This window comes from Numida meleagris, chromosome 2, assembly GCF_002078875.1.
Source record: "Numida meleagris isolate 19003 breed g44 Domestic line chromosome 2, NumMel1.0, whole genome shotgun sequence".
In the NCBI taxonomy this organism is placed as follows: Eukaryota; Metazoa; Chordata; class Aves; order Galliformes; family Numididae; genus Numida; species Numida meleagris.
Genome location: NC_034410.1, coordinates 31,459,267 through 31,472,265, shown reverse-complemented (window position 1 = coordinate 31,472,265; position 12,999 = coordinate 31,459,267). Strand labels below are relative to the sequence as shown.

The window sequence follows — 12,999 nt, the reverse complement described above, 5'->3', positions numbered from 1 at the left end:
TCAGAACAGTGTACTTCTGAATATACACAGAGTAAAAATGCAGAGGCGCCGCAGTTATCATCAGTATCTACACCACATCTTGTCACGTTAGTTTGTTTGCTGCAGTTGATTTTATTTGTTACTTAAGCTCGTCTTCAGAAATCTCAATACACCCAGCTAATCGGGACCCACTGTGGTTCCAGCCTCAGTTTCTCTATGGCAGTCTGTAGCTTCTCAAAGGCTTTGTCTAGGTTGTCATTGACGATGGTCAGATCGAAGTAGTGGTTGTACGCTCTCTGGATGCGGGCACTTTCATCCACTGTTTTTTTCAGATCAGTGTCCTGTTGGAAGCATTTTGAAGTCACTGAGAACGTAAGACTTGCCAAATCCTGACCAGTTAAGAAGTACTAGTTCGTGACATAGTATGAATGACTACTTACAGCTTTATACTGTATGTATTAAAAAAATATTTATAATAAATCCACAAAACCCTCGAGCTAAAATGCACTGACAGGACTGAAGATTTTATACTCGGTGTCAACAGCGTTAAATATGGAAACCAAATGTTGCACATCTTGCAATTTTTAAGGAAGTCAATAACAGCACATGAAAGGGGCCCTGCATGCACAACAGACCGTTAATCACTTTGTGTACGCAACTGACAATTCAATCAGAATCGTTAATGCTTTGGGAATAATTGGATTGGTTATGTACATATATTTATGCCTTTTTTTCTTCCCCGCAGAAAGCACCAAAACCCCAAGAATTTAAATTAGCATGAAACGAAAGATCATGAAAGCTGCATTTCTAGGCGAATCTCAGATCTTTCAAGTGCCACTACAGCTGTAAATACAAAAGCCAAAATTAAGAACTATGTGAATAGCCTTTCCTTCACAGTAAATGAAGGAGGCAAGCAAATGCAGCACCACAGGAGCCAGAGTTCTTGCAATGGCCTGGGAAGCCACAAATAGTTCAGGCAGTCCCACTAGCAAACGATGCACGCAATACTTCAAATGCACATTTCTTCTTTGTTTGTTCAGGAAGCTGAACGTGTCCAACGTTATGATGTGGAATCCGTACAGCTTTATAAAAGGCATATTTAAAATGTAACTATCCTCCTTCTTATTCATAGGGGAAGTAAAACAAAAGCAAGGATGTCCCTTAGGGAATCAAATTTTACGAAGTGCAGGAAATTACTTTTCTACTTGTCTGGACAGTTTTAATCTTGCCTCTTGATTACACAAGGCAAAAGTCAGTGTCTGGGGGAAGGAGGAAAGGCAAAGATATTAGAATCCATAACAACCTGAGTCCACAACTAGGGCTGGACAAGTTTCTCATGTGGTTAACAGAATGGAATCTCACAGGTTTCAGGAGAAAAAAAGACAAAAAAAATCCCATATTCATTGAGTATAAACTAAATCGCTTCCCGTTTTATACCTTGGGATGCCCCATCAGCATCACACAAGATATCACTGCTATCTAAGCTATACGACTACAGCTGAGTTGTCAGCATGCCAGGGCTTTTCTCAGAAGGGGAAGACGTACTGCTGAGCATAGAGAATGATTTCATTAACTGCCCAGCCTGATTTTTTTTTTTTTTTTTTTTTTTGCACGGGTCCTGCAGTGGGAAAGTTCAAGCCCACAGAGAACATTCATAATTCGCTATGCCTCTCATTTGCCTCTGCTGGGTCTCTGAAAAGGAGACAGGATCTGAGGAATAAAATGTACCGCTTTCCTTTACATGACAAATCCAAGGAACGTCAGGGGAGGAGAAACTATTCACTGCTTCTTTTTCTGGCAGCACTCAGCCATTTTAGGTGCAGCATGTGCTGCTGCAGCAGTGGAAATGAGGTCCAGTTGAATTCTGGTTGCTTTGTTTGTCTTTTCCGTTCGTTTTTTTTTTTTAACTGCCTGCAATGTCTTTCCTAAGGATCACAGACAGATTCCATTTTTTATAACATAAAGGCAAACCTGAAAAAAAGACTTTTCTGGGGGTGAGCTGGTAAAGTGAAGGAAAGGCACTTATATAAAAGAACATCTCCTACCATCAAGGTATCTATAACTTGCTGGAAATAATCAAAGGTGACACTTCCTGAAGAATCCAAAGAATGCATTCCAAGTAATTCTCGTTATCAACTTTGTCTGTAAGAGGACTATTTTTAAAGGAAGAAGCACTCTGCCTTATACATAGTATTTGATTAACTCCTACTAAGCAATCACCAAAAATCTTGTCTTACTTTTCTTGAAGACTTTAATTTTAGAAAAAAAAAATCTGTCTAAAATTAAAAATAAATTAAGAACATCCTGTTCAAAGCAAGCTAAATATGAAATAATCTGCTTACAGTGAGAAGTTTGGTTGTAATTCCAGCATCTACCACAGCCTTGTGCATAGCCCGCAAGGTCTCCAACTCTGGAGCAGCAATGAACACTACGTAGGGCATGAATTCTGAAGTCCTCAGTATTTTCAGGGCCTGGAAGCAATAAAAAAGAATAAAAAAGTATGAGAAGGGCTCAACATCCCCATTACTTAAGAGTCACTGCAAAACTATTCTGTTACAATGAGTAGAAATACAAGATAGGTGAAGATTTTTAATTCTATTATTTCAGAAACTCCTACATTGCCTTTTGAAATGCTCGGCACCATTTTTTTCTTGGCTAAAAAGAGCAGCTGCTACTCTCAAGGCTCCCATTTCCATGCAGAATCTAAGTTTTTTTCCACAATCTTTATAACTTATTCCAGCTAAGTTCCATAAACACACAAATCCAGTTGGCAGGCATAATCTTTCAGCCAGGCAAGAAGCCTTCAGATTTAAAGGCCTGCCTCATCAACATTATACTCCTACTTTTTGAGTGTATCGTTATAAATGATATACCTGTGGATTCACATCCAAGATGCAGGTCCTTCCTGTCTGAACAACTTCAAGGATAGAATCAATTTTAGTGCCGTAAAGATTTCCCTCATATTCTCCATGCTCTAAGTATCTGCCAGCTTTAATATCCATCTCCATTTCAGCTCGTGACACAAATCTGTATGCCTGTCCATCCTTTTCATCATCTCTTGGTTTTCGTGAAGTAACTGAAAAAATTTAAAATAAAAACTGAATGTTAATCTTTTTATACTTGGAATACATGCACAAGACTGGGCTGCCTTTAAGTTAGGGAGATTGTAATAAGGAATAAAGTGTAATTATCATTGTTCCATAGACAGATTCATCAGTTATTCTAGCTTACATTCCAGAACTGTGCACAGTCCTTCCCGTTCTCTTTATTTCTGCTCTTTCCTACACATTGCTTACCCTTAGTCATTTATTTTTCCTTTGCATTACTCCTTCAAACCGTTACAATATTCATATTCATTTATACCATCTTCTTAATTATTCACTGAAAACAATTATTTAAATGACTTGGAAATGAAATGGAACTTTGATGAAATGGAACTCTCAGATGACAAACTGACTTCTGAAAACCAACCGAGTACACACCACGATCCACCCCACTCTACCTCTCCTCAAAACCATTACCACATACGTCACTCACTGTTATTCAGAGCAGAATTACCTGAAATAGCTATAAAGAAAAGTTAGCTCAAATACCAGAACAAGCCCAGCCACAGCAACAAGAAACTTAGTGGCGGCCAGCTGATGCTACTTTCTAGGACAACTTACCCTTTCCAGTGAAGAAAATTCAATGCAGAGAAATTAAAGCCCACACTTATGTAAAACATTAGCAGCTAGCTTGGATATTGGCCCGCAATATACGGCACAGACACTATTTAAGCAAGAAAGTGGAAATTACATTATAAAATTTGCTGCCCTATCACTGTATTACTGCCCACTATTTGCATTTAATTAGACTTGAACTCTGGAATATATTAACAATAGCAATGAATGGATTCCTTCAGCAATACTGTGATACAACTGGAAAGCATTCACCCCTCTCCAGTGATTTCTATCAGCTTCATTATTCCAGAGAACTCAAGTCTTGGGAGCAAGGATCTTCTGAAGCTGTTAGTAATGAAAGTATTAGTACAACACCTAATCTTAGACAAGATTCCACAGGTGGACTGGAAGTCTAATGATTGATACAATACTTTAAAAAAAAAAAAAGGAGAGAAAAAATAGAGCAGTTTGAAATAAACTTTGGAGAATGAGCTGTGATAGCTCATAGGCAGAAGATGACTTTAGAGTTCAGCTATCCAAACTGCAGGAAAAAAAAAAACCAGCAACTTTTGCTGGATCTGAGCTCAACACTAAGCACATGCTTTACCCTACAGCAGCATGGATCCATCTCAGCCATTTTCCAATAAACATACATAAAAAAACATCTTTTGTGAATAACCAGAAGTTTCTTCTAATCAAAGAAACTGAGGCCAGTTAAGATTACTGATTATCCTACTGAAAAATTCTCAATATAACGTAAAGATGTCACATACAATAAACTACAGATTTAATGCACATGATGGAATTGTCAGGTGGTTGGGAAAGTCAATTTTGATACCTTTGAAGGGTATTGAAGAGCTCCAAGTAAAAGCATTTTAACACAGTGTTACATTACTTATTTGTAGATATAGCGTTATAGAGAAATCAGTAATTTTGAGGGCTTTTTAAAAGGAGAAAAAAACTGAAGTAACAAAGTTTCACACTACTTTACAAATACTAAATAATGGTATTTCCAAAGGAATATTTCATTTAAGAAATAACACTTTGCCCTCGCCGTTTTTATTAGCAGCACAAATGGTTAGTGCGCTGGCCAGTTTTAATGCTTAGAGAGTCAGCAAATGAGGAAAGAGACTGGTTCTCTCTTCACACAGCACAATTCATCTTTAAGACCTGTTCCTCCTCTCTTATTATCCGCTCTACTTTTTACCAACTGGAAACAGAAGAAACAGATTGCCTTTGAAATTCTGAAGGGCGGGTGGCAGGAGGAGAATAGTAATGTAGCTAAGGTTCTTGCATCAGTGTTCAAACAGAAGACTGATAGTTTAAAAAAAAAAAAAGCAAACACCATCACCACAGATCTTGTAAATGAGCAAAAGCAACCAACTGTAATGAAGAGAAGAAAACAAATATTTCAGTAATGGAGGAGGGGAGGAGGTTCTTTTTCCGAAGATGATAGGGAGTAAAAAGGAAAGATCACAGGTTTGAGGCTAGATGGAATAAGACGTCAGATGATCACATGGACCTCAGAGATCACAAACACTCCCATTTTACTGGAAGTTTACATGTTTCCTTTCCCTACGCTTCCAATACTACAGCAACAATTTGTAATGCCTAGGATGCTTCTACAGATGAAAAGCTAAACAGCAGACCTGAGAAACTCCCGTGGCTGTTGATTACAGAAGACTGCCAGCAACTTCTACAACCCGTTCAAGTGCTGTCAACTAACACTGAATGAACCCAGCAGGAGGGGAGATACTTAAATAGTGGCAACTACAAAAAATGGTGTAGTTGCAAATATTTAAACTGTAATCATATGCTAGTTCCGTTGTCTGAGAAGATGAAGAATGTTTTTTTCTTTACAAAATATTGTTATACTCTGAGAAATCACTCCTCCCACAAATCAGTGGGATAAATCAACTTACATGGCACTGTAGTTCCAAACCTAGTAGGATTCAGTACTATAAACCTGTTCTTCAAGCTTCTTCGTCCCACTCCTTGGGCCCCAATTAAGACCAGTGTCTTCCTCTGAAAAGGAGGCATTTTGGCTACTTCTTCATAGATCTGGATTTCATGACGATCAAATTCTATATTGAGAAGAATAGAAAAAAATAGTTAAGACCTTGTCAGTAATGTAAGAAAAAACAATGAGTTCTACTGCATCTGAACAGACCAACATGGATATATAAATAGTAGTCAAATGAGAAAGTCTGATATAAGCTTTCTTGCTTTAAATTCATACGCAACTAGAACACATTCATGAAAACAGTAAGGTCAGATTATTGCCTTTCTTCCAAGGAGAAATGACTAGGGTGATCAAAATGGGAAAATTGTGATTAACAATTAGTGAGCTGTCACAGAATCACTGAATGGTTGAGTTTGGAAGGGACCTCTGGACATCTGGTCCAGTCCCCTCGCTCAAGCAGGGCCACTAACAGCCACTCACGTCCAGATGGCTTCTGTGTATCTCCAAGAAGGAAACTTCCACAATCGCTGTGCCAGCGTTCAGTCACCCACACCGTAAAAAAGTGTTCCCTGATGTTCAGAGCCCCCTGTGTTTCATTTTGTGCCCATTGCCTTTTGTCCTTTTGCTGAGCACCACTGAAAGGAGCCCGGCTCTGTCATCTTTGCACATTCCTTCAGGTATTCGTACACATTGATGAGACCTATGCCTTCGGCCTTCTCCAGCCTAAACATTCCCAGCACTCTCAGTCTTTCTTCAGAGGAGAGATACTCCATTCTGTTTGACATTTTAGTAGCCGTTCACTCCAATAACTCCATCTATCTCTTGTTCTGGGCAGCCCAGAACTAGACACAGGACTCCAGGTGTGGCCACACCAGTGCTGAGCAGAAGAGAAGGACCACCTTCCTCAGTTCACTGGCAAGTAAGTTACAATTTTTTTTTTCCTCTTTTAACACAAAGTTCTTCTCTGACTTCCACCTACTGAAATATACTTGGCACCACCTTATCTCCACCGTTCACAATTGCTTTTAAACAACAAACATTCCTGACCTATTAAATAATATATAGCCAAATATTTTACTGCTAATCTTTCAGCTTTGGATGTACCAGGCTATTCAAGTTTAGAAGCACAGAGAACTTTGATTCATATGTAAAATTAAAAGATACCTGCATTTCTTGTAGTGAGATACATCATCTTTTTCTTTTTTTTGCTGCTTATTGTTCCACAGAAAGGCCCTAGAAATAAAAATTGAGACAAAATCATCATTTTTGCTCAACATTTTTCCTGAAACTATTTACATATCTGATTTCTATGAACATGTAAGTTTACATTAATTGCACTTAAAAAACCTATTTTCAGTAAATTACTACCTTCCTTTTTCCAAATTCATATATTCTAGGGAAAAACATTACATCTACTTTCATATATATTACACAGTGTAAGAATAATAGAACATAGAGGAAAAAATAGTTTTCCAAGGAAGCTGGAAAAATCCTAGAAAAATCCTTCAAAAACATTTATTAACTTTCAATGCATATTACAGAAACATCTTGAATAAAGGAGGGTAATTCTTACAGCTTTCCCACCTCACTTAGCTTTTCACTGGCAGGTAGTAAATCTATGAAGACTAAGCATGTACTTCAGCCTCTGTCCTTCACACAAAGCCAAAACCATACACACGTAATCATTCGCATTTAGCAATATTCCCATACAACAACTTTCAAGTATCTGAGAAGATAATAAAAGCAAAACAAACTGAGTCAGAGCAAAATATATCCCTGAAATCTCTTAAATCTCACCTGAGTTGTCCCAGTCCCTTCTAACAAAAGCCTTTCTCTTCTCTTCCAGGAACTGGCTAGGAATAAGCCCTGCACTTCCTCCTTCTTTCACATGACTAGCCTGGAAATTAAAGAAATAAAAAATAAAAAAATCTGAGGTAACATATAAAAAGCATTTTTCTCATGACATCTTGATGATTGACTTCTACGCTAACAGAATTTCTCAATGGAGAAGGCACTGAAGTTACTGGTTCCCATTCTGTTAGCTTCCTGTAGCCAGCCATAAACTTAGCATAAAAATCCTAAATGGAATTCAATAGCCACAGCTTCCAAGTGACAAAACTCAAGACTTTGTAGTACACAGTACATTTATTTTGTATTCTTGAGCAACTCCGAACAGGTTCCAGCGTAGCCTAATAACTGTCATTTTACAAACTGGGAATGCTATATATACGTCTAATCAATGCCTTCAAGCTTTCGTACTACATAACTAGAGATTTAAATCCGAGTAACGTAAGCATTCTTGGTAATAAAAGGTTGGCAAAGATTTTCTGCAAAATCATTTAATGGCAGGCCCAATTCTCTGCAAGCTTAACGCACACAAACACACAGTTATGAGATGTTACACTTTTCCATGACTAGCTGGCCTGTCACTTGCTAACAAGACCTGTTTGCTTTTCAAGATGTATGCTTTTACCTATTAGTGATTCTCTGATTTTTCACAGCTCATGAATTCTCAGCAACAGTCTACCATTCCTAGAATGGCCAAGGAAAAGCCTAACTTTCTTTCCCAGTGGCATAACTTGCAATCATACTCTTATCTTGGCCTAATGTATTTCATTTTTGCCACTCATCAAGGGTGTTTATAAGTACATTGAATTTATTGCTCCTGGACACCCACAAGTTACAGGCTGAAGAATTTTGAAAAAAGTTATTTAGAAGACAGCATGTAAGCTCAATGTCAAACTACTCTGAAGTTTTAGATAGCTAAACTTCTGAAATTAATTAACTTGGCAGTAATAAATTTTTGGCATTCCCTCACATGATGAACTGTGTACATGTGAAATAGTGCTGAGCACTTCAGTTATGAACACGCATGTTACAGCTCACAGACACCGGCCCCTACTGTGAAAATAAAAGATACAGCTTCTCCAAAATAACTATTCTCACCCCTCCTCAAATCCACAGGGCTCATTTCCCTCTCTCTCCCCTCAGCTCTGAGCACTCAGGAAGGGATCCACTCCTTCCACAGCCACTGTCAGGGAAGGCTTATTGCAACTAAGCCAACTAAAGTTGTCCACATATAACTGATTTTTGTATGTCTAGGCTTATGATACACAAAGACAAATAAATAGCAGGAACAGCAAAAACACAGTGTTACTTATGCAATTTATACCATTCAACGTTCACTACTACTGCAATTGCTTATATTTTCACTGAGAATAGTATGAACTTGAAGCTGGATTACAATGTAAATATTTTTCTTGTATCTACTGTTAAGTAGCAGTAGTTTAAATTATTTAATTAATTTATTATCAAAGAAATTAAAGAAACTTTTTGTCTTTTTCAATATTAATTTATTTACCAACCTGCCACCAATTTGGATCCTCCCGGTTTACTATCTGAAGAATTTCTCCTTTAGAAAATTTCAACCCTGCTTCTTTGCATGGGATGAGGTTGTCATTATATGGATTGTAATCAAAATGACATTTCACAAAAACCTGAAATGTGGAAAAATTTACAGTGCTTAAACATTAGAAAATACATTCTTACTAATTCATCTGTCAAGCTGAAGTAGTGTCTTTACCTACAGCATAACAAGTTTGACTTGATCAAATTTGCATTTTGTTAGAAAGATGCAAGTTATGGGAAAAAAACTGACAAACAGCACGCCAGCTGAGAGAGCAGGCACAATGTGCAGTGCAAACCTTAGCTGAGGGAGCTTCAAGACAAAAATAAAAAGCCAGCTGCTCTGCTGGACAATGTATTCATGTTTGCACTTCAGTATACACAATTTAATTAGTAATCTAACTTTAACTTACTTAAAAACACAAACATTTCTCAGAGTGCAAACGCTGTCCTCAAGGTCTGTTTGTCTGATATTAACTCAATGTTTTAAGACAAACAAAATACGCAGAATGTAAGCATAACCTATTATATTCATGGGCGTTAACAACCACTACCTGAAGGAGCCCTACAAGACGTTTCAAATGCAATAGTTTAGAGCAACTAAAGAATTGGAGAAAGCATTGGAGAAACTGACAGTCCACAGCAACAACTAAAAGATAAGGAATAGCCACTACCCAAGTTCCTTCCTAAAGTCAACAAGTTCGAGCTCATCTGTTGAAAGCAGTATGTATCTGAATTCCATGAAACATTACCTGCACACGGATCATGTTAAAAACACACGCACTTCACTGAAGTTTAGTGTGACCGTGGCTAGGTCATCGGAGGTCAAAGAAACAGATTTGCAAGAATACAAATACTTATCAGTCTAAGACACTAATAATTCTTTAAGCAGATGTGTCATCTCAGTATACTGAATAATCCCATTTCTAACATGTGCTTAAAAGCAAATACAATTACCCCTTTTGCTAGCACTAAATACACACACGAAAAAATCTCAGAATATGTCTACTCTTATTCACTGAAGTACCAAGTAGAAGTTCTTCTGACAGAATTGCTAGAAAAGTGCTACTGACCTGCTGAGGAATAACCGCGTCTCTGTAGCTGGGGAGAATCTTCAGAGTGACACTGCCACTAATGTTTTTCAGCAGTTCCTGCAATTCTTTTGGATTGTTTCCAACCTCATGGCCATTCACCTCTTTAATAATGTCACCGACATGCAGAAGGCCTTGTCGATCTATCATTCCGCCATGGAGGATTCGTGCTATTACCAGATCGTTGTTCTCAACCCTAAATGTAACACCCTGGGAGAGGTATGTGACACCTAGTTTACCACTATTTCCATTTCAATTGCATTTTACCATCATCTCAAGCAAAAATATACAGCTATGGGACACTGTCTCCCCCAGTGAAAACAGACAATAATACAACATAAGAGTCAAGTACAGGTAAGCATCGAATGACAGAAAAGTACTTCCAGACAAGGTTTGTTTTCATTGTTCTTCATTGCATGCAGTCCTGTCATTTTGCATGAAGACCAAACAGATGTTGTGTTAGTCAGTTCTGCAGTTAGCAGTAAAATCTGCCTGTTCGTTAGGCATAATTTTCTAAGGAGAACAGGGTAGAGGACACAGAAATCATCCTATTTCTACCTCTCAGTAATGACCCACTAAATTGCACAATATAATAAGGTTAAGAATTAAAACTTAATGCAAGAAATTAGGCACATGCAAATGCTTTCACTTACACTTTAATTTAAGAACTTATTCATTATCAATCACTTACCAGAGGTTCTCCTGCTCTTTTGTGAATTCCAAGAATACGAATAGCATCTACTGGAACGATCTGGTTGTTCACTGAAGAATTATTGACTTCTGGACTAGAAGGAGGGGAATCATAACATTTTGAAGCCACAATATCATGTGCTTCCAAGAGTGACTAAGAGGGAACAGAAAAAGCCTTTTTTAAAATCATGAAATAATCATTTTTAAGACAATTTTGTGCTGAACAACCACTGAAACTGCCGTTTTAGGATCTGAATTTAAAACATATTTCACATGGTATACAGAAAAAATCAACTTTCATATTTGTATGAAACAGAAGCACTCACATGTCCTGCTAACCCTACTGGCTCGGCAAATATGTTCTCTTATGTAAATACAAGAGATTCTTCTTAAGGAAACATAGAAGAAATATAATTTATTTGGGAGGCATATGTGAACTTACAGGGAAGAAGATGGAAAAAGGAGTACCTACAACAGAGCTTCACCCACAGAAACAGTATCCAAGCAAAGGGTTAAAGTAAATAAACAAGCAGCTGCAAAAAGATGAACATAACTCTTCATTAGATACTTGTGTTTAATGTAAAAAAGATTTCCTCCACACTAATTTGGAAGTAATGGCAAATTAAAGATAATTGCAGGTGTGTAAGAATTTCTAGCAATCTGCAGAATGAGCACTTTCTGCTTGCGTAAAACCAATGCAGAATGCTAACAGCAAATGAATCCAAGTTGACAGAGTTCACTTTTTGGAAAGCAAGAGCTTAGATCTTATAATTAATGGTGTTTTCATCAGTTCACATATGTAAGTTGTGACGAAAAGGATGAGATACAAACAAATACAATCACCTTTGGAAGAATATAAAATACGGATAGGAGAATAAGAAATACAGATTTTATTTTCTTATAAAAAAGTGCTTTAAGATTTAAACAAAATATTTGTAAGAAAATATGTACAGGTAAAACAAGATAAAACTTGTGAATAGGATGGCAGAGACTTTCTATGTTAAAGAAGAAAAGGGACACACTACAACCACCACATAATGTAGTCCAAAAAAAAAAAAAAAGCGTCCTGTGATGCACAGTCTCTCCAATACATATAGCAGAAGGAAAACAAGCAAGCAGGTGAGATGGTTGTCAGGCCTATCTTATCGTAAGCAACATAAACAGCTTTGTTTCAAAAAATGACCTGATGAGATACAGTCATAAGTTAGATTACTGCCTGGTGTCAAATAAGTAGAGAGAAGTCACAGAGAACAGGACATCATGGAGACCATCACTGGCAGTGACACACATACGCCAGAGGAAATCAGCAAACAGTACTAGAAAATGGAGCAGCCGGACAGGCCTTTGAATTTAACAGTTTTGCTATGCAGCCTGTTCCATTCTTCTGCAAGTAACATCCAACTTAAAAGCTGTGCAACCACAATAATGCAGAGCTAAGCTCCATGTGAAAATCCTCAAAATGCCATTTCTGAACAGCCATTTTAGACTGCCTTCTACAAAATGACCCTGCTGATGTTTTAACTTGAGATTAGAGGAGCTACTAATTCACCAGTTTTGCCCCTGCCATTAAGTCTGTGAAGGCTTGTGGCTACCCTGATATTCTGGACATAAACCAAATCAAATGAAATCGGAAAAACAATCATTTATTTAAATCAAGCTGCAGTCAGATGGTAGCAATTTCTAATTCTTCATCATCTAAGATGCATCCAATCCAGAAACCAGAAGAACAGATCTCCATTTGCCCATGCGTGTAAGCAACATGTTTTACCCTTTTTACGTTCCAAAATGCAACCAACTAGGATCAGCTATGTTTTTTGACACATGACCACAGACAAAACAAAGTAGGACCTGTGTGATAATTCTAGTTTTCTCTTTTGGCCGCATGCTAGAAAACAATTGCTGCCAAAATTTCTGGCCACAAACCACTCAGTTTCTCATGGAGCTCACACACAAGCATGCTGTACAGCTCACTGCCCTTAACAGTTATCTAATTTGTGGATTACAATGAGATCCACAGCCAAAAAACAACTATTAAGCAAACAGTGCCAGTCTTTTCAAATTAACATGCTCCGTAACACTCTTCAGTTCTTAAAAACTCATCTCATCGTTCACATTCTTATCCTATTTATTCACTCAATTTTGTGGACAAGCATGAGTTCTTTCGACTGCTACTTAACCATCTGTCAATCACAAAATCTTTTTCCTGCTATTT

General features: G+C 37.6%; 1 protein-coding gene across 4 annotated transcripts in view; it reads right to left on the bottom strand.

Annotated features, from left to right (window-relative positions):
- Positions 92–12,999, bottom strand: part of MPP6 (membrane palmitoylated protein 6) — a 52,105-nt gene continuing 39,197 nt past the window's right edge. For all 4 annotated transcript variants that reach the window (XM_021387438.1, XM_021387441.1, XM_021387439.1 and 1 more), the window contains exons 4-12: positions 10,789–10,941; positions 10,080–10,307; positions 8,967–9,098; positions 7,399–7,498; positions 6,766–6,834; positions 5,561–5,722; positions 2,853–3,055; positions 2,322–2,450; positions 92–320 (exon numbers count right to left, since the gene is read on the bottom strand). In XM_021387438.1, the coding sequence (XP_021243113.1) occupies positions 144–320; positions 2,322–2,450; positions 2,853–3,055; positions 5,561–5,722; positions 6,766–6,834; positions 7,399–7,498; positions 8,967–9,098; positions 10,080–10,307; positions 10,789–10,941 (1,353 nt within the window). In that variant the 3' untranslated portion in view covers positions 92–143. The remainder of the gene's footprint in view (positions 321–2,321; positions 2,451–2,852; positions 3,056–5,560; positions 5,723–6,765; positions 6,835–7,398; positions 7,499–8,966; positions 9,099–10,079; positions 10,308–10,788; positions 10,942–12,999) is intronic.